Source organism: Lygodium microphyllum, chromosome 25 (assembly GCF_053477565.2).
Source record: "Lygodium microphyllum isolate KBCC chromosome 25, Lygodium_microphyllum_v1.1.10, whole genome shotgun sequence".
Taxonomy (NCBI): domain Eukaryota; kingdom Viridiplantae; phylum Streptophyta; class Polypodiopsida; order Schizaeales; family Lygodiaceae; genus Lygodium; species Lygodium microphyllum.
This window is the reverse complement of record NC_141159.1, coordinates 3,544,454-3,566,732: the sequence shown is the minus strand read 5'-3', so window position 1 is coordinate 3,566,732 and position 22,279 is coordinate 3,544,454. Positions and strand designations below refer to the sequence as shown.

At 44.0% G+C, this 22,279-nt stretch overlaps 1 protein-coding gene across 1 annotated transcript in view; it reads left to right on the top strand.

Annotated features, from left to right (window-relative positions):
- LOC148013847 (uncharacterized protein At4g37920-like) overlaps positions 1–22,279 on the top strand; it is an 87,620-nt gene that overhangs the window by 18,106 nt on the left and 47,235 nt on the right. The window contains exon 2 of the mRNA XM_087666939.1: positions 21,843–22,011. Coding sequence (XP_087523065.1) covers positions 21,843–22,011 — 169 coding nt within the window. The remainder of the gene's footprint in view (positions 1–21,842; positions 22,012–22,279) is intronic.

Below are 22,279 nucleotides of genomic sequence, written 5' to 3'. Positions count from 1 at the left end.
TGTATAAGAGTGCAGAAATACACAAGGGGGCAGAGGAAATATTTGCGTATGTCTCTGACTTGATGACCTCGATCTTCGTCAGCCCGAGCATAGTCTATCTCAGCCAACAGATCTCCAAGATCAGAATCTGAAATAATGAATGCTGAAGTGTGCCACAAAACCTACTATAAATAGCCGAAAAATAGGAAATAATTGTAGCAGGTCGATTGCATTAAATGCAGCCGACTGTAGTAAAAACTGTTCTACTGCAGTAACCTGTCCGATTACAGGTGCTGATACGACACCTGCTGATGTGGCACTGACGTTCGCACTGTCCAGAAAATGATTGGCTAACACCCCCTTTGAGATCCTGGACGGGTCAAAAGACTGAGGGATTTGGAATGCTGCCGAAGAAGAGTCTGGGGAAGCGCCTTCGTGAACAAATCTGCAAGATTATCCCCCGTCTTGCAATACTCCACATGAATGGTCCCATCTAGAAGGTTCTCCCGAATGAAGTGATATTGGATCTCAATGTGCTTCGTCTGGGCATGGAATACAGGATTCCGTACCAAGGCAATGCAACTCTCATTGTCGCACCGCAGAAGAGTAGGACGAGTTTGGGGGCAGCCAAGCTCCTCCAACAATCTCCAAAGCCACACAACCTCACATGTGGTGGAAGATGTAGCACGATACTTTGCCTCAGTAGAAGAAAGGGCGACCGTGGGCTGTTTCTTACTACTCCAAGAGATAACACCTGTACCCAAGATAAAACAGTAGCCTATAGTAGACCGTCGGTGGTTCACATCGCCAGCCCAATCCGAGTCACTCCAACCTGCAATACCTGCAACAAATTCACCGATTAGACTCCTTTCCCACAAGCCCACGCTCGCTTCAGCTTTGATCCGATGCGTAGCCCTTCCGCTCGCCCTTGAATCTTGGAAATGCAGCCTTGTGTCGTGCTGAAATCTCCTCTTCTCCTCTTCAGATAGGTTCAGCCCTCAGTCAGTCCGTCTTCACTGCTCTGATACCATGTCAGAGTGTAGCGATGCAGAAGTGTAGGACAAAGACTAAGAGAGAGTGAACATAGAGAGAGGAGATTTCAGCGCGACACAAGGTTGCGTTTCGAGGATTCGAGGGCGAGCGGAAGGGCTACGCATCGGATCAAGGCTGAAGCGAGCGTGGGCGTGCGGGAAAGGAGTCTAATCGGTGAATTTACTGGAGGTTATTGCTGTTCGAAGGGGAGGAAGGCTGCGTTTGAGGCCTTCCATTGCAGATTTTACCTTTTCATCGCCTTCGGCGACGGGTGAAGAAGGTTTGGGCAGTGGAGGAACAAGCCCTAGAAGGCTGTGTTTTCCCAGTCAGAGGGGCTGATTTTGCGTTTGTGCAAGTATTGCACGTTAACATGTCTACAGAGACTGATTTGGAGTTCCAGGCGATCATGGACAGGAAGGTGCCTGTCCTACCAGCTCTTCGATCAGATCAAAAGTTTGATGGTGACAATTATTGCATCTGGCGGGTGATGATGTTGGCCATTTTGGAGTCTTATGATTTGGTGGAACTGGTGATAGAGGAGATTAACAGGCCCTCTGTGAGGGATGAGTCCAAACTCTCTTCCAATGCTCGTGCGGAGTTGATCAAGGCCGAGTCTCATTGGGACAAACTGAATGCTAGGATTTGATCTTTTCTGTTTCTGTCTTGCACCACAACCGTGATAGCTCACATCGAGCACTTGACGGTGGCTCGTGAGATATGGCTGGAGCTCGACCAGATGTACAACCGGATGATCCTGATGAAGAGGGTTTCTTTGGAGGTGCAGATGCGTACCTTTTTCGTGAATAAGTCTTCTTCGTTTCGAGAACACATCAACAAGCTTCGGCAGCTTCAGATGCAGGTTCAAAATGCGGGGAAGTCTATTTCCTCCAAAGACATGGCGATCACTTTACTGTCCCAGTTGCCACCACGATTCGGTACTTTTTATTCTGCTCTTATTGCATCAGGGCGGGAGTCGACTCTTCGGTGGGAAGAGTTGGTTCCTATGGTCTTGGACCAGGAGGAACAATTGAAGGGGCAGAATGCTTCCAAATCGGAGGCATTGGTTGGTCAAGCCTCTCAGAAGAAGGGGAAGGACCAAAAGAAGGAGGAGGAGGACAACAAATCCAAGAAGGACAAGGAGAAGGAATCGACTTGCCATATTTGTGGAAAGACCGGTCACTGGAAGAAGGATTGTCCTGACAAAGACAAGAAGAATACCAAGAAGAAGGACATGTAGGATTCTGGAGCGGTGGCCGCACCCTCATCAGCTGCTTTTCTACACTTAGCAGTCATTGAGGACTCTACACCGAAGGCTTCTGATGCTGCGATGACAGCTCCCCAGGCTCGAGAGTGGATTGTGGACAGTGGTGCCTTATGGCACATGACTCCTTCTGTTGGTGTTGCCCATTTGCGACCTTCGCGTGGGCAGATTCTCATTGGAGACAATTCTTCTGTGTCTATTGCAGCGCTGGGTGAGATGCAGCTTATTCCAGATGGGCGTGGTGGTACCCACACCTCTGAGGTGTTGCATGTGCCAGGTTTGGGGTATCATTTACTTTCGGTCCATAAGATTTGTGCTCTTGGCCTCTTGGTGGAGTTTGACAGTAATACTGTTCGAGTCCTTGATCGTGGATTGAGGAAGGTTTTCTTTGCAAGGTATGAGGAGAATGGCGTCTACAAATTGAAGTCTTCTTCAGCTCTTACTTCTCTTCTTCTTACTTCTCAGACACAGTCGGAGTTATGGCATGCTCGGTTTGACCACCTGAACTACGAATATCTTCAGAAGGCATTGCGAGGGTCGTTTGTTCGAGGATTGCCGGACATAGTGGTGAGCCATCAGCCATATGTCTCCTACATTCGTGGGAAACTGCATCGGGATGCAATTCCCAACAAAGCTTCTAGGTGGTCTACTTCACCCATGGAGTTTGTATCTACGGATCTTTGTGGCCCGATGAAGACCGAGTCCCTGAAGGAGAGCTTGTACTTCATGTTGATCGTAGATGACTACAGCAGGATGAATTGGGCCTATTTCCTGACTTTGAAGTCGGAGGCTTTCTCTCACTTCAAGGTTTGGCTTCTCTTTGAGGAGAACCGTTCTGGCCGTTGATTGAAGACCTTGCGTTCAGACAAGGAAGGTGAATTTATGTCTAATGAGTTTGCTCATTTTTGTGCAGATAGGGGCATTCACCAGGAGTTTGCTAACACCAAAACTCCCCAAGAGAATGGCATCTTGGAGCGGAAGAACCAAAGTGTGATCGAGATGGCATGCACCATGATGGAGCACCGACAAACACCTCAGTTTCTGTGGGCCGAGGCAGTGGCTACCGCAGTTCACATCCTCAATTGATCTCCGACTTCGGCCATTGACAGGACGACATCTTTTGAGGCTTACTTCGGGACTAAGTTTGATGCATGCGGAGCCTGCTTGAGGCCATACAAGGCCGTATTCAACCTGTAAACTTTCCCATCCGAGGATCCAAAGCCAGGAGGCTGCTCGACATAGATCTCCTCCTGCAAGTCACCATTAAGAAAGGCCGACTTCACATCCAATTGATAAATAGGCCATCTCCAATGGCCAGCCAAGGCAAGAACAACTTTAATAGTCGCCATACAAGCAGTGGGGGCAAAAGTATCATGGAAATCAATGCTTGGACGCTGAGCAAAAACTTTAGCAACAAGGCGAGCCTTGTGCTTGTCCAAAGAACCATCGCTAAGGTACTGGGTCTTGAAGACCCACTTGACAACAATCACCTTCTTGTGAGAGGGACGAGGCACAAGAGACCAAGTGCCATTCCTCTCAATAGCCTCCAATTCGGTTTCCATGGCCTTCCGCCAATGATCAGACTGCAAAGCCTCCTTCACTGAAGTGGGTTCTCGATCTTGCATAACATGGGTCAGCAAACAGTAGTTGGAGCAAACAAGCTCCGAAGAATGTGCCTAGTTCCTGCGTGACCTCCGCGGTCCATCCTGCGGTTCCCACTTCTCAGGGACCCCCTCGATCCCTGAATCTCGGAGTGTGTCATGGGCCCAACGAGGAGGAGGACGAACCTCTCCGCGTTGCTCTCCATTTGCTTGAAGACTCATGAACATGCACCGGCAAAAGCTCCTCGGGGGTTGCCGGTGGAAGAGAAGACTTTGAATCAGAAGAAGAATCTCCATCAAGAGACTCGGGCTTCAAAGGAATTGTCTCGGGAGCCTAACTCTCCCCTGGATCTCCAAGGACGGGGTGTTCCTCACCCCCCTCTGTGGCCGGAACTTCCACGAACCGCACATCTCGGCTCGTGTAGAAATTTCGCTTCACGGGATCAAACAAACGATAATCTTGGGATTGGGACCTATAGCCAACTAAAACCTATCGTCGGGAAGCCGCCTTGAACTTATCATGCTGTGTCTTCGGAATGTGCACATAAGCGTCACACCCAAAGATCCTGAAATAAGAGACATCATGCTTAGTCCCGAAGTAAGCCTCAAAAGGTGTCATCTTGTCAACGGCTGAAGTGGGAGATCGATTGAGGATGTGAACTGCAGTAGCCACTGCCTCGGCCCACAGAAACTGAGGTGTCTGTCGGTGCTCCATCATGGTGCGTGCCATCTCGATCACACTTCGGTTCTTCCGCTCCAAGATGCCATTCTCTTGGGGAGTGTTGGTGTTAGCAAACTCTTGGTGAATGCCCCTATCTGCACAAAAACGAGCAAACTCATTAGACATAAATTCACCTCCCTTATCTGAACGCAAGGTCTTCAATTGCCGGCCAGAGCGGTTCTCCTTAAAGAGAAGCCAATCCTTGAAGTGAGAGAAAGCCTCCGACTTCAAAGTTAGGAAATAGGCCCAAGTCATCTTGTTGTAGTCATCTACAATCAACATGAAGTACAAGCTCCCCTTCAGGGACTCGATCCTCATCGGGCCACAAAGATCCATAGATACAAGCTCCATGGGTGAAGTAGACCGCCTAGAAGCTTTGTTGGGAATCGCATCCCGATATAGTTTCCCACGAATGCAGGAGACACATGGCTGATGGCTCACCACTATGTCCGGCAATCCTTGAACAAACGACCCTCGCGATGCCTTCCGCAGGTAATGATAGGTGATGTCACCTTTCATAGACTTAGTTGCATCAATAACATTGATACCTTTCATGCTGAGATAGACCTTCATAGCCATAATACAATTCGTCTCAAGAGCCTTCTCGGTAAAGAAATCTTCAAAGACCTTCGCTTCAGCCCATGCTTTGGCCTTCTTTCCATCAAAGCTTCAATTTCTCAATCGGTTTCCAACTCCTTGTATCTTTTTATCTTCTCATAATCACAGAAATGTACAAATACAGAGTGTCAAGAGCCTTTCGGTTCATCAAAATTCTCCTCTTTGCCTCTTGACATGGTAAGAAAGTTGGGGCCAAAGATCTTGTCAACCAAAAAAGTTCTTGCAAAGAAGAAGTCCTTGTTTTGATACCAATGTAAGCACAGGGAAGAACGTGAGAATGATAATACTTTCAACTTAACCAACTTGATCAATTATTACCATGAAAGTTGAGAGAGAGAGAGAGAAGCGTCGATACCACGTTGAGAGGGGAATCGGCCCCTCCCCATTTACAAGAATTTATTGAAACAAACCCATAGGCACCAAGTGCTTAAACCATATATAAAAGGCCGATTTGCTGCAATTCTAAAAATTAGGGTTTTGAAACCCTAATTTTTGCAAACTCAAGTAGCAAGCTAATTTTCTTCTTTAGTGCTAGGTTAGATCAAACTAAGTAGAAAATGCTTCTTAGATGAGACATAGATAAGAGAATACAAAGCATGTGGCTGAAATTTCAACATGAGAGCTTAACCCAAATGAAGAGAGAGACCTCTAATATATAGGTGTGGGCTTCATGTTAGCCAATCATTTCTTGGACAGTGCGGACATTAGTGCCATGTTAGCAGGTGCCACGTAAGCACCTGTAGTCGGACAGGTTACTGCAGTCGGGCAGTTTTTACTGCAGTCGGTTGCATTTAATGCAGCTGACCTGCTACAGTTATTTCCTATTTTTTGGCTATTTATAGTCGGTTTTGTGGCACACTTTAGCATTCATTATTTCAGATTCTGATCTTGAGATCTCTTGGCTAAGACAGACTGTGCTCGGGCTGACGGAGATCAAGGTCATCAAGTCGGAGACATACAGAGATATTTCCTTTGCCCCCTTGCGTATTTCTGCACTCTTATACAACACACTACAACGCAGATTTTCTGCGTTTACAGTGTCTCCTTTTCTCTCTCTCTCTTCTCTCTGTGTTCACTCTCTCTCAGTCTTTGTCCTACGCTTTTGCATCGCCGCACTCTGACATGGTATTAGAGCGGTGAAGATGGATTGATTGAGGGCTGAACCTGTTTGAAGAGGAGATTTCAGTGCGACACAAGGCAACGTTTCCAAGATTCGAGGGCGAGCGGGAGGGCTGTGCATCGGATCAAGGCTGAAGCGAGCGTGGGCATGCGGGAAAGGAGTCTAATCGGTGAATTTGCTGCAGGTATTATAAGTTAACATGTCTACAGAGATTGATTTGGAGTTCCAGACGATCATGGACAGGAAGGTGCCTATCCTACCAGGTCTTCCATCGGATCAAAAGCTTGATGGTGATAATTATCGCATTTGGCGGGTGATCATGTTGGCCATATTGGAGTCCTATTATTTGGCGGACCTGGTGATGGAGGAGATTAACAGGCCCTCCCTGAGAGAGGAGTCCAAACTTTTCCAATGCTCGTGCGGAGTTGACCAAGGCCCAGTCTCATTGGGACAAACTGAATGCCAGGATTGGATCTTTTCTGTTTCTGTCTTGCACCACAGCCGTGATAGCTCACATCGAGCACTTGACGGTGGCTCGTGAGATATGGCTGGAGCTCGACCAGATGTACAATCGGATGACCCTAATGAAGAGGGTTTCTTTGGAGGTGCAAATGCGGACCTTGTCTGTGAATAAGTCTTCTTTGCTTCGAGAACACATCAACAAGCTTCGGCAGCTTCAGATGCGGGTTCAAAATGCGGGGAAGTCTATTTCCTCCAAAGACATGGCGATTACTTTACTGTCCCAGTTGCTGCCATGATTCGGTACTTTTTATTCTCCTCTTATTACATCAGGGCGGGAGTTGACTTTTCGGTGGGAAGAGTTGGTTCCTATGGTCTTGGACTAGGAGGAACAATTGAAGGGACAGAATGCTTTCAAATCGGAGGCATTGGTTGGTCAAGCCTCTCAGAATAAGGGGAAGGACCAAAAGAAGAAGAAGGAGGACAACAAATCCAAGAAGGACAAGGAGAAGGAATCGACTTGCCATATTTGTGGAAAGACCAGTCACTGGAAGAAGGATTGCCCTGACAAAGACAAGAAGGATACCAAGAAGAAGGACATGAAGGATTTTGGAGTGGTGGCTGCACCCTCATCAGCTGCTTTTCTACACTTAGCAGTCATTGAGGACTTTACACCAAAGACTTCTGATGTTGCGATGATAGCTCCCCAGGCTCGAGAGTGGATTGTGAACAGTGGTGCCTCAAGGTACATGACTCCTTCTTCCGTTGGTATTGCCCATTTGCGACCTTCGCGTGGGCAGATTCTCATTGGAGATAGCTCTTCTATGTCTATCGCAGCGCAAGGTGAGATGCAACTTATTCTAGATGGACATGGTGGTACCCACACGTCTGAGGTGTTGCATGTGCCAGGTTTGGGGTATCATTTACTTTCGGTCCATAAGATTTGTGCTCTTGGCCTCTTGGTGGAGTTTGACAGTGATACTGTTCGAGTCCTTGATCATGGATTGAGGAAGGTTCTCTCTGCGAGGTATGAGGAGAATGGCGTCTACAAATTGAAGTCTTCTTCAGTTCTTACTTCTCTTGATAGATTCAAGCATTGATTGGAATGAAAATAAGTTTAGATTCCCTTTTAAGGGTAAAAATGTATCTTTTGATACGGGAGTGGAAGGAAACTCTATTCCCATCTTATCCCATGTAAAAAACTTGTAAAGCAATGATAAAGTCTATTTCCTCGTATTGCTTTTTGTCAAAGATTCTAATAAAGAGTCTAGAATTGAAGAGTCCATCTCAAATATGAACAAGGACAGAATGAGTTTCTCAAAGGAGTATGAAGATTGTTTTGCAGACACTTTACATAACGAGTTTTCGCTAGAGAGACCAGAAGATCATCACATCGATCTCATTCTTGGAAGTTCACTTCAAAATAGGCCATGATAAAACCCAAGTTGTCACCTTTTTTCTCTCGAGAGCTCTTAATGTAGAAGAAATATAGATGTTGGCGTATGTGTATGGACTATAGGGCCCTCAACAAAATTACAATTCAGAATAGGTTTCCCATTTCAAGAATTGATTATATCTTGGATAGATTGGATGGATCCAAAGTATTCAATTGGATTGACCTGAAGAGTGGCTACCATCAGATAAGAATTGCTTCTCAAGATATTTATAAAACAACATTCAAGACGACTTTTGGTTTGTATGAGTTTCTTGTGCCACCATTTAGTCTCACCAATGCTCTTATAACCTTTAATAGAATGATGAAAAGAATCTTTAGAGCACATCGGAAGTTTACATGTACTTTCTTTGATGATATTTTAGTTTGTTTAAAAGATGAAGAAGAGCATAAGCAACACTTGAAAATAGTGTTTCAAGAACTCCGCAAATATAAACTTTACATGAATGGCAAAAAGAGTGACTTTTTCTTAGGAGAGATTCACTACTTGGGGACGATATTGTATCCAAAGATGGGATTCGGATGGATCTAGAAAAAGTCAAGGCTATTGTAGAATGGTCAAAATTGATTGGTGTTCATGAAGTTCAAAGTTTCTTGGGATTATGCTCTTATTACAAGAGATTCATTAAATGGTTTGCAGTGGTTGCCGGACCATTGCACGATTTAACCAAAGTGGCATTTCAATCTATGAGAAACAATCGTAGTCGGGGACTAGTTGAGGATGTATATTGACATGTTAACAGAGCCTTGACTCAAGGGGGCTTAGGAAGCTCTGTTGTGAACAACATGGAGTGTGCCATGTCCATGATGGTTTGATATCTATCTATGACTCCATTTTGTGAAGGGACTTGGTAGAGATAAGTTGCGTGAAATGCCATGCTCTTGTAGAAACTTGGAAAATTCATGGAAGGTAGACTCGCCCCAATGTCACTTCTCATGCATTCTATACGATGACAAGTTTAGTTATGTAACAACAACATTGAAGCAGAAAATATATGTAAAGGTATCGAACTTATGGTTGAAAAAGTACACCCACAAGTATCCATAACGATCATCCACAATAAAAAAGAAGTATAGTGTGCCATTTAAGGTGGTGGTCGATGTTTGCCCTCAAAGATCAACATGAATCAATCTAAGTGGTGCTTGAGCTCTATGCATAGATTGTTGAGGGCCAAGGCAATGGGATATGATGTTGCTTCTCGAGTTGACAAGCTTTACATATATCTTGTGATAGCTTCAAGTATGGAAGGCTATTAACCATTTGTCAATGCAACGACTCATAAAGAGAGTCATATTTGAGATGTATATATAGGCTTCCGTGCAGTGACTAACGCCTAGAAGTGTTGGAGCTCAGAGCCCTCAGCTATTGGTTTAGGAAGAAAGTGTGCTCTATGATACAGACCACTAGACCGTGCCTCACCACAAGCAATCACTAAAGTAGTCTGAGAGTCAAGGATCTCAACTGTGGTCATTATGAAGAAGAAAATGTCCTTGACGGGGGTTATATGATGAGTAGCTCAATTGTCCACAATCTAAGAAGTAGCTAAAGTACTTGACTGTGACAAGTGGGGGTTTGCAGTCACTTCATCAGGAGGCAACTCGCAGATGTGGACAAGACTCGCATCCTTAGATATCTCTACGGAGACGATATGGGCCTTTGCAGACCTGTTAGACAAGGCCTCTGGTGTTTAAAACGTTGTTGACTATGATGGCTAATTGGTGGTAGTGTGGGTTTAGCCTTGCCACCATTGCCCTTGCTGAGGGTTGCCACCACTCTATCTCCCTTGTTGGGGGTGTAGGATCGATTAGGCACGGAGATCGAGACAGACTGTCATTAGGCATAGTGAGAGACACAGAGAGAGAGAGAGCAGAGTAGAGAGTGAGCACGTTTGTAGGTACAATGACGAGTGTGTACCTTTAGGTTTTTAGATAGATATATATGTGTAAGTACAAGTGCTAAGGGTGTGTTCATACTCGAGCACATTTAAAAGGCACGAGGCCTTTATTTCCATCCACCTCCCACCTAGAGGCAATGTGCCTTAAGAGGAGAAACGAATTAGCTAAGTCTAGGTATGTACAAAGCTGAAATACATATATCTATCCAACTCCCATCATCTGTCAGCAATGAGCAAACCGCTTTGCTGGAAGACCCTTTGTGAGAAGGTCTGTAGGGTTATCATCTGTATGCACTTTGACAAGCTCAATGCTCTTGCTGTCAAGTACATCTCTAATGAAGTGGTACTTCACTTGTATGTGCTTTGTCTTTGCATGAAAGACAGGATTCCGTGCTAGCATGATAGCACTTTGACTATCACAATGGAGAACATGCAACTTTGTGATGCCAAGCTCTCCCACTAGACGTGAAAGCCATAAAGCCTCCTTGTATGCCTCAGTGGCAGCCACATACTCTGCCTTTGTAGTAGACAATGCAACACACTTTTGTAGCTTGGAGATCCAAGAGACTGCTCCTCCTGTGAAAGTAAACACATACCCAGAAGTGGACTTCCTACAGTTTGCTTGACTAGCATAGTCTGCATCCGTAGAGCTAACAACAGATGCCTTCTGCTTTCAAAAGTAGATGCACAACTCCTTTGTGCTTTTGAGGTATCTCATAATACCTTTCATTGCATCCCAATGCTTCTTGCCAGGGGTTGCCATGTATCTGCTAACCACTCCCACTGCAAAGGCAATGTGAGCACGTGTAGCAACCATAGCATACATCAAACTCAACAGCTGAAGCATATGGTATCTTGGCTATTTCAGCTGAAACCAGCCTTCCTTCTCGGATAGGGTGATTTAACCTAATTAAGCACTTAATTACAGCAATCAGCAAATGAACATAAACTGAAATACACACTTTACCATAACATTCTTGGATAGTAGACTCTCTGTTGGTCCCAAAACTGGCGCCCCTTGCGGTATTTCTTTTGCTTCATTCAATTGGAAGGAATACACCTTGAGATTTTTCAATCTCCTCCTGCTAACCAATTGCTCTTGCTGTCATAAATGACCAGTAAGCCTTTTAGGTCATTTGCCCCTTGATTCACCCAGGACTTCTTCTCCAATTTGACCCTTGGCTGGCCAAATGCTGCCCCAAATCAATTCGGGATGGGCTGGCTCTTGAAATCCCTTGATAATCTTCAATTATCAGCTGTTGATTTCAGCCCCTTGAGCCTTCAATCTTTGGCACGAATCCCAAGGTGGCTGCTAAACCCTAATTTTTGCTGTAAATTAGGGTTTACTGCAGAAATTACAGATCAGCCCACCAAAAATGGCTGAGATCTCCTCCGAATGGCTGAGAATTGCCTAGAATGGTTGAGCATAGGCTGAAGGAGATGAGAGAATGCTATAGAGAGAGAAAATTTTGAGATTTGTCACGAAGAACTGATCAAAATCAGCTGCTGCCCTGCTGTACCAACCCCAAACGGATGCACCAACAACAATAGGAGCATCAGAGATTGTGATCTTTAGAAGAAAGTACATCACTAGCAATTATTAGCTTCCCAAGGTCAAGAATATGCAATCTCCATCACCAAAATGGTCTCCAATGGCTGGGAATTGGCCCCAAAAGCTGGCAGCAACAGTCCAACACCTCTTTCCAACAGCTCCAAAATGAAAAAACGAGATTTTCCTCTCCCTTCAGCCCTATTTAGCCTTTCCCCCACTTGCATGGGAAAGTTTTGCTAAGTGGCAGCTTTCTTAATCCATTTTCAGCAATTTCCAGCCATTTAATTAATTTTCAGAATTAACTAATTTTGAAAATTAATTCAACCCTTAATCCATGCCCAAAAAGTTGACCTTGCCCATCCAAAAATTAATTGGCTAGGCCATTTGCAATCCAAAGTGGTCCCATGCATTAATTGACCCTTGGACAAGCATTAATCCATTAATTAATGCCTAGTCCCTAGTGTCACCACTGACACTTAATGGCCAATTAATGGTCCGAGGGACAAATTGACACCAAAATTCACCTAGAATCTAACTAGTGTAACTTGTTATAACTTTTGCCTTTGACACCCATCTTTTTCACAGGGTCCTTCGGCCTTCAACTGTAAAAAAATAGCTTGCAGCTCACATGTGCATCTTTTAATTGCACATTTGGTTAATCCTTTAATCAAATGTCAATTAAACATAAGCAAAGCATCAAATTTTCACATCCTTGTGACAGACCACCCCCTTGAAATCCTTGCAATCGTCCTCGATTGCACTGTAATATGTCAAAGCAAACAATACTGCATTGGAATTTTTACAAGGCATCATAGTCAACACAACATTGGCCACTGTTGGCTAACTATCTCATATGCCCACTATTTGTTGAAAATTTCCAGCCAGCATAAACATAGCATAAAGCTCAACAATAGTCCAGAACTGTTGCAAGAAACTCATCAGATGCATCCCAAACTCTTGTTTCTCAACAGTGCTGGCTACACAACCATAGTAAAGCATAAACCGAGCCGAAACCATGGCTGAATTGTCAATGGCATTCAGTACACATGCTGCTGTCCATAGAACCAGGTGAATACCACTGAAACTAATGGTCATACACTGAAAAACAGTATTTGGTAATCAGTCTCTCATGATCATAACTTGATGCAAATGTACAGTTTGAGAGCTGTAGTGAAAACCATACCCATCTGCATACATACCACAGTGACTAGTACACTGAATAGTGACCTCATGGTAGACATACTGTCAACACAGTACCTTGGATGCATGTTGAATACATCCGAGATCCACTATACATGAGAGCAATCCATTCCTGGAGCAGTCGAAGTGCTACCTCCCCCTTGAGTATCAGGTGGTACTCTGGACCCTTGCCTTGCTGAACCTGAAAGAGCTCGATCCAAAGTCGGCTCTAACTGAAAGGCATCAAGGTAAATCTGCAACAACTGAGGATGGTCTGCCAAGTCATCCTCTTCCATCCATTTAGCATTCATTGGTGAACAGTTGTGAAACTTCACCCGATAGCTTATGGAAGCTTTACCTTTGACCTTTTCTCTTTATGTGCCAAAATTTACTCAGATACCAATATCTTACTCAGCTCCTCTACATTGGACTGAATTTCAGCAGATACATCCTTAGGCACATCACCATAAAAAGGCCTCAACAAGCTCACATGAAAGGCATAGTGTATCCGGTAGTGTAGAGGCAATTTCCATGATAGCCAGCATTAAATGGAGCATTTGCATGACCAGCACTTATTCCTTGAGCCCCAAAAGCACGACAGGGTACCGATGCTTGCCCATATGCGTGATTTTGCACACCAGGCATCATACTGATGCCGCCGTACATAGATTATGCATTCCATGAGCCATACCCGAGTACATTGGGTTATGCAAGCCATGCATTGGTTGCTGAAAGTTATGGCGAGGTGTGCCATACATTCCCACATTCGATCGCTCACCCACCATTGCATGAAAAATTGTGCTACCACCAAAGTAAGCTGGCTGCCCCAAATTCTCATGCAAACCTTGCTGTCCAAAAACCATAGAATTAGCATTTACATCATGAACTTGCATATGCATTTCTTGCCCAATTGGCACCAACTGCTTTTGACCATGAGCATCTTTAGGAGCATCTTGAGAAGGCTTTGGCTTGTTCTTCGGTGCATCTTGCTGTCCCAAAGTTCTAGAAGAGGATTTTCTCTTCTTGCCCTTGTTGTCCTTCGTAGGAGTGTTCAAAAACCGAGTAAACTGAGGATCTTTTGCCAATTCAGCAAATATATTGGCTGTTGCCTTCATTCGATTCTTGAATGCATCATTGAATTCCATTTCCCCTTGTTGATCATCATTCTCTTTGTGCATTGAGGGTCCAACATCTTGGCCTTCAGCCACGTTTTCAGCATGTTTTCCATGATTCGTGCCTTGTCCAAGATCAGGCATTGCATTTCCTTCTTCCCCATGTGAATGTGCATCATGAGAGGCATCATTACTGCTTGATTGCATCCCACTGTATGAAGACATCTTGCTGTAATTTCTCACCTGAGCACAAAGATCAACACTAACACAAAGCTTTGGCTTGCAATTAGGTGCCTCGGGCCTACCAAATCAAGAGATTTGATGTATCCTGGCAATGGAACCATGAAACCAGCCTTCCTTCTCGGATAGGGTGATTTAACCTGGTTAAGCACTTAATTACAGCAATCAGCAAATGAACATAAACTGAAATACACACTTTACCATAACATTCTTGGACAGTAGACTCCCTGTTGGCCCTAAAACTGGCGCCCCTTTCGGTATTTCTTTCGCTTCATTCAATTAGAAGGAGTACAACTTGAGATTCTTCAATCTCCTCCTGCTAACCAATTGCTCTTGCTGTCATAAATGACCAGTAAGCCTTTTGGGTCATTTGCCCCTTGATTCACCCAGGACTTCTTCTCCAATTTGACCCTTGGCTGGCCAAATGCTGCCCCAAATCAATTCGGGATGGGCTGGCTCTTGAAATCCCTTGATAATCTTCCATTATCAGCTGCTGATTTCAGCCCCTTGAGCCTTTAATCTCTGGCACGAATCCTAAGGTGGCTGCTAAACCCTAATTTTTGCTGTAAATTAGGGTTTACTGCAGAAATTACAGATCAGCCCACCAAAAATGGCTGAGATCTCCTCCGAATGGTTGAGAATTGCCTAGAATGGCTGAGCATAGGCTGAAGGAGATGAGAGAATGCTGTAGAGAGAGAAAATTTTGAGATTTGTCACGAAAAACTGATCAAAATCAGCTGCTGGCTTGTTGTACCAACCCGAAACGGATGCACCAACAACAATAGGAGCATTAGAGATTGTGATCTTCAGGAGAAAGTGCAGCACCAGCAATTATTAGCTTCCCAAGGTTAAGAATATGCAATCTCCATCACCAAAATGGTCTCCAATGACTGGGAATTGGCCCCAAAAGCTGGCAACAACAGTCCAACACCTCTTTCCAACAGCTCCAAAATGAAAAAACGAGATTTTCCTCTCCCTTCAGCCCTATTTAGCCTTTCCCCCACTTGCATGGGAAAGTTTTGCCAAGTGGCAGCTTTCTTAATCCATTTTTAGCAATTTTCAGCCATTTAATTAAATTTCAGAATTAACTAATTTTGAAAATTAATTCAACCCTTAATCCATGCCCAGAAAATTGACCTTGCCCATCCAAAAATTAATTGGCTAGGCCATTTGCAACCCAAAGTGGTCCCATGCATTAATTGGCCCTTGGACAAGCATTAATCCATTAATTAATGCCTAGTCTCTAGTGTCACCACTAACAATTAATGGCCAATTAATGGTCCTAGGGGCAAACTGACACCAAAATTCACCTAGAATCTAACAAGTGTAACTTGTTACAACTTTTGCCTTTGACACCCATCTTTTTCACAGGCTCCTTCGGCCTTCAACTGTGAAAAAGTAGCTTGCACCTCACATGTGCAACACGATCTTCTAACCCAATGGTCATTGTTTGCTGGCTATTCCTGCAAATTTCCATTTTCAGTATGCTGTTCTGGCATTTTAGCCTGCAAATCAGCATTAATAGCTTGCTGTCCTAGCTGTTCTTGCACATGTAATACTCATTTTCATAGGCAATTGCTGGCTGATCATTTCCAGCATCATTTCCTGCATTTATAGGTTCATTTACAGCAGGTATTTGCTGCTGTACAACGGGCACATTTTGCTGTTCATAAGGTATTTTTTCCCGGAATACAACCCTAAGGACCTCCTCAGTCTTTTCGGGCTGTTTGTGCATGCGATCTTCCCGGAAGATAACGTCATTGCTGCGTACTACTTTCCTTTTCTCGGGATCCCACAATTTATACTCCATTTCACCCTTGTCACTATATCCTAGGAAAATGCATTTACATGACCTTGGCTCAAGTTTGCTGCATTTTTCTTTACGAATGTGCACAAAAGCCTCGCAGCCAAACACTTTCAGATGAGTATATGAAAGTGGCTTGCCCGACCATGTCTCTTGGGTAATGCCCCCTCCCTCCCTCCCCCCCCCCCCCCCTCCCCTCCCCTCCCCTTTAAAAAAAAAAAGACATGTTTGGTGACTAATTAATCAAGTGAACGGCTATCATAACAGCCTCTGCTAAAAAACCATGGGGTAATGCAGCATGAGAGAGCATCGTACGTACCTTATCTTGTATTGTCCGATTCATACGCTCTGCAACTCCATTTTGGGGCGGATTATGAGGGGCAGTGAGCTCCCTCTTGATCCCTTTGCTGTCACAAAATGCTTGAAAGGCCTTGGAGACATATTTTCCACCATTGTCAGAGCGAAGACACTTAAGTGTCATTTGTTTGATTTTCAGCCCATGCCAAGAATTTTTTAAACTTGTCAAGCACTTCATCCTTGCTACGAATAGGGTAAACCCATACTTTCCGTGTAGCATCATCGACAAAGGTGACAAAATATTTCTTTCCCCCTAAAGATAATCTTGGCATTTGACATACATTTGAATGTACTAAGTCTAGAGAAGAAGATTTTAAAGAAAGAGACTTTTTGTGAGACGTCTGTGCATATTTGCCATAAATGCAATGATCACAATGCTTAAAATCAGCATAATGAAGACAAGGCAAGTAATCCAAATGAGAAAGCACTTTCATTCCTGTTTGACTCATGTGTCCCAACCGGCCATGCCACAAAGAAATACTTGGCTGCTTGGTCACGGTAACAACATGGTCACGCACACTAGATACATGAAGTGGATTCAAAGTATCACTCTTGCAACCTCTGGCAATCACTCTTGATCCCTTATAGATCTTCGATTTTCCATCACCAAAGGTGGTATGAAAACCATCATCATCTAGCTGCCCTGTGCTAATCAAGCTCTTCTTGAGCTGAGGTACATGCGGTACATGCTGAAGTGTAAAGACAGAGCCATGCTGAAACTGTGACTGCATATTGCCAATACCTGCAATCTTACATGTATAGTTGTCCCCAAGATGGACAACACCGTGTTGACCCCTTGTATAGGCGGAGAACCACTCAGGATGAGGGGCGACATGAAAGGAAGCTTTGAATCGAGAATCCAGGTATGCATGTCATCATCTGTATCTGCAAGTAAAGCATGTGCACCAAAGTGTGAAGAGACAAAGAGTACGTCACTCCCACTGTCATTGTCATGAGTGACTACATTCACCTCTTCAATTTTTACACTGCTCAAGTGAGTAGACATTGCTGTACCCTCTTTTATACGCAAATCCATAAGCTTTTTCAGCCAATACACATTGCTTGCAGCACTCTTTTGTGCATACAGTTCTTCCAGTCTAGTCCATATAGCATATGCAGAATCCAAACCTTCAATGTTGAAGAGCAAGGCATCAGAAATCGATAGCTCCATGGTTGAGCGTGCAAGCTCATTTAACTCATCCCAATCGTCGTGATCCATGTCCGCGGGCTTTGCCCCTTTGGTTTTGATCGGCTTTGCGTCCTTCTTTTGTAACAGGATATTGTAGCACTACTTTTGCCAAACTGCAAAATTATGTGTGTCTTCAAGCTTCTTTATGTGCATCAGATTACTGCTGTCATTGCTGCCAGCAATGATTTTCAGCCCAAATGTGACAAAAAAACCAGCAAATGCAAGCCCAAATTGTCACCCAAGTGACCAAGGTACAAACAAGTACCAATTAGTAATAAATGACCACGCAGAAGCACAGATTTCAGATCTGTAATTAAATTTTCAGAAGCACCAAACCATGTGCTACAGCATTATCCAACTGATTACAGCTGTTCCAAGGGTATATGCATCACATCACATGAGAAATCCCAAAATTTCAGCCACGGGCATAAAATTTGGCACGAATGGTCAAAAGCCCCAAAATTTTGTGCTCAAAGCATCAACCACACATCTGCATTTTCTCTGTCATGCATAGAACAGTCCAATTTTGCCAAAATAGAGCAATTTCTGCAAAACCCCCAAATTTTACGAAGTGTTGATGTCCAAATTGCATGGAATTCAACGTGCATGTACATAAAATGACCAAATGCTGCACAAATTTTGCCCAAACTGCAAAAGCCCCAAATTGCACGGGGTCCAATGTTTATCAATGTCGAGAATTTGGGTTAATTTCAGCCCAATTTGCTCATGTACATTAAAAGCCCCAAATGTCGGGAACAAAATGTCACAAATTCTTGCAATTTTTGAGACAGATATCACTGTTGCATCTTGCTCGCACCAAATTTGGACAAATCCCCAAATTTTCCAAGTCCTGCGTGCACTAATTTCAGTGAAATTGAAAGAATTTCACTAAAATGTGAAAAGCCCCAAACTCCTGGGCATATGTGCATTGACTTTGCAATTTTTGAGTCAGATTGTCTAATTTTGTGTTGAGATTCCCAAATTCAAGAAAAGGCCCAAATTTTTGGCTCAATTTTGCATAGATCTGAGATTTTGTGCTTGCGTGCGCGAATCTTGGTTAGAGGAAGAGGATTTTCAACAAATTTTGAAGAAGAAAAAAAATGTTGAACTGTGAGTTAACGGACCCGCCGTGCAGGTTGCCGCCACGCATTGGACTTGTTCCTCCGTGTAGCGCGCCTCCAGTCTGGTCGCGTGGTTGCCGTGCAGTGCTGCAGTCGTCGCGTCGTCAGCAATTGCCCTGTGGCTTGGTCTGCAGCAATCGTCTGGTCTCGCTGCGACTGACTGTCGTCTGCCGCTGCCCACTGCTTGCACATCACGTCACAGCCCGTCTCGCTGGAGTCGCTCGTCAGCTGTGATTGGCAACATGATGCCTGCAGCTCACGCCTGGTCTTGTCGCCTGTGACTGGCAACACGAGGCCTGTAGCTCACGACTTGCTCGTCTGTCCTGCTCGAACTCCGAGAGGCATGAACTCCTCAACTGCAGCCCTGATACTAGTCAGTAGGGACCGGTTAGGCACAGAGATCGAGACAGACTGTCATTAGGCGCAGTGAGAGACAGAGAGAGAGAGAGAGCAAAGTAGAGAGTGAGCATGTTTGTAGGTACAATGACAAGTGTGTACCTTTAGGTTTTTAGATAGATATATATGTGTAAGTACAAGTGCTAAGGGTGTGTTCACACCCGAGCACATTTAAAAGGCACGAGGCCTTTATTCCCAATAGGGGGTTGCCCGACTGGGAGGGGAGGGTTTGAGTCTTAGTTTTGTGCCACCGAGGTTTTAGATATAACCGAGAGTCTCCTTGGTCTCACTAGTTTGATTTTCATTTTGATTTTGGTTTTGTTTTTGATTTTGATTCGAGCTTTGATTTTGTTTATCCCTCCCTTGTTGGCCCTTTTGCGAAGAAGCAAGGAGAGCTTTCCCTGTAGAAACTATGAGACTGATTGAACAACTGAGCGTAATGCAGTAGCTCACACTCAAATTCAAAGAAGGTGGGCATAGTGGGTTGTGAAATTATTTGCTACATAAAATGAAAGCATTTCCTCAACAGCTTGTTTAGAAACAATGTGATTGATCGCTCGAGGACTTAGAGCCCATGCGGTAGGGAACTTGGTGACAAGGCATGGATACTCAACCAACTTGACTTTCAAGTCATCATGGTCAATGATTTTAAAGTTTTGGAGCTTATGATCCAAATTGATGCGACGGATCTATCCCAAGTAGCATAGTGGTCAGTCAAGCGTGCCCAACGTGCGGATGCTAAGTTAAAATGTTGAAGCTGTGAATGAAATTCAGGAAATAGACCTTGCATTAGCTTGATAATAGCGGAGGTATTCCTAGCCTTCCATAAGTAGACAACCTTTTATGGAATAAGTGCAAGATCGAGTTGGGGTTCCAACCCCCGCACAATATCCCATAGGTTTTGTGAGTCAAGGACATGTCTCATTACATTTGACGAAGTAGTGAAGTTCAACTTGTTAAAATGAGTCTTGACATTAAAGCCATGTTTGGTTGATGGGGAGCAAGAACCATGAGGTGTTGGATAGGTGGAATAAGATGGATAAGAAGGAGGTGGTGGAGGGGAATAGGGAGGAGGTGGGTAGGCAGAAATAGGCTGAAAATATCTAATGGTTATTGATTGATGCAAAGGTACTGGAACATGAATGTTTCCATAAAGTGCGGGTGGGTGGAGGCACCAGGACATGTAAGCCTTATCCAATTGTTGGTTGGGGCACAACAAGATGACCAGAAGGCCTGCTAGGTAATGCTATGGAGGCAAACTGTGGTACCAAGTGATCCACACTCGGTAATGGTTGGGTGGCGTTCTCAGCTTGTGAAAATTCTGAAAGTGTGTGTACGGGGGGATGAATCTCCATCTTGCAGGCATCACCTGGTTGAGGAAAAGACGAGGTCCTAAAGGTTGTGCCTAACGATGAAAGACCCTTGAGTGATGTGTGAGGACATGAAAGGTGCACTTAATGGAGGCTGAAAGGAAGGTATAGTGGAACTAGTGGGTGGGATGGGTGGGAGATTAAATGGATTGGTTATTGGTGTTGTAGTGGGAAATGAGTTGGGTTCTTTTGTCCAGTAAATGCAAGTGATGAAAAAGATGATTCACCAAAATCAAATGGACAATGAGATGTAAAAGCTGAAGGAAGAGATGAAGCAGGAGCACTCACCAATGAATGTTGCAACTTTTGCTTACCTTTCTCGAGTTCAAATGAAAAAATCTATCTTCTTTAAGGCTTATGAACCAATACTTGATTTGAAGAGTTCCTTCATCCTGAGGATCATTGGTATCTTGTGGAAAAGAGGAGGTAAATTTAAAAGATTGAGAAGTGTTGTTTTGCGTATCAGACACATGAGTGAATGAAGATGGAGATGTGTATGGCATAGAAGAAAGTGGTAAAGAAGTGTAGGGTGTAGATGTAGATGGAATGGGAAGAGAGAAAAAGTTTTTGTTCTCCATGCCAATTTCCACGTAAGGATGACCAGTTCTTTGTGGATTTATTGTCCTTCCTACAAAATCATTAGACCGGTGCACTGAATCTAAAGCAAAAGACTCAAATTTACCTTCAATTTGTTGTTGAGCCTAATACATGAGGATCAGTTCATATTTGGCTTGTGAGATCTCGCATGGTCTATGGACTTCACGGTAGTCCAAAGGCTCTCCGGCCATGTTGGAAGTTGGAGGTGCAAGCTATGAGATGCACTCCGTCTCGTGTGTGGATGTGCTAGGCCTAGGAGTATCACGATGATGCGGTGAAGATGTGTTCAAAGTCATCTTGCCCTCCTGTTGTTCATGCTTCTTGTGGAGGGCTTTCAAATCAAAGGTCGAGGTTTGGTGGAAGAGAATCTTGTTGTGATACCATCTAAAGAAATACCCTAAAGCAAAAGCATAAATGAAAGCATACAATAAATCATAAACTCATCATCTATTATATGGAAGGCATATGGCTTCATTAAGATGTGCATACAACTATATATAGGTACCAATTTGAATTATTTGTTTTCTATTGCTTCATGTCCATTCAACTTTTGTGCATGTAACATTGGCAGCCCCCTTAGTGCTTTGTCATATTTTGAGGGGCTTTGGATGAGCCAACCAGTTTTACATTTCATAGCAACCCAGCTGGGAAAATTCATGTTTTGACTCAGCTGCTTGGTTGTTTGAGGTTTCATCAATATTTCATAGGCATTCTTTTCAAGAGTAGGGCATCTGCATATACAATTCTTGTGCTGAGTGTTTTCAAACTTCCTGTATCTGTGGTCAGGTTGATTCGGACATGCAGAAGCACAGTAAATTGCTTGCTTATGTTGAGGAGCACTGGCCAGAGCTGGATGTGGTGGTTGCTGGCCGGAGAAAAGAGTTTAACGATGATTACTTTCAACATATCGAGCTACTTTCTGAGATGGCATATGACACAGTCGATAAACGAGATGGTAAGTTTTGAGTTATTGAACACTTCTATTGACATGGATACTTCTGGAGCTCCATTGTTGTTGTGTTGCGTGTCTATTGCTATTGATCAGAAAGTGAGTATGTACAAGCATGCTTATAACTCAGTTGCTACATTTTGGAACATCATAGTTTATGGACATTGTTACTTTCTCTTGCGAAACAGATTTTATTTAAATTCATGAGTTACTTTTGCCCATCATTTGAAGTTGCATTAATAGAACTCTGCGGAAGTCGGCCTTTTGTTGCATG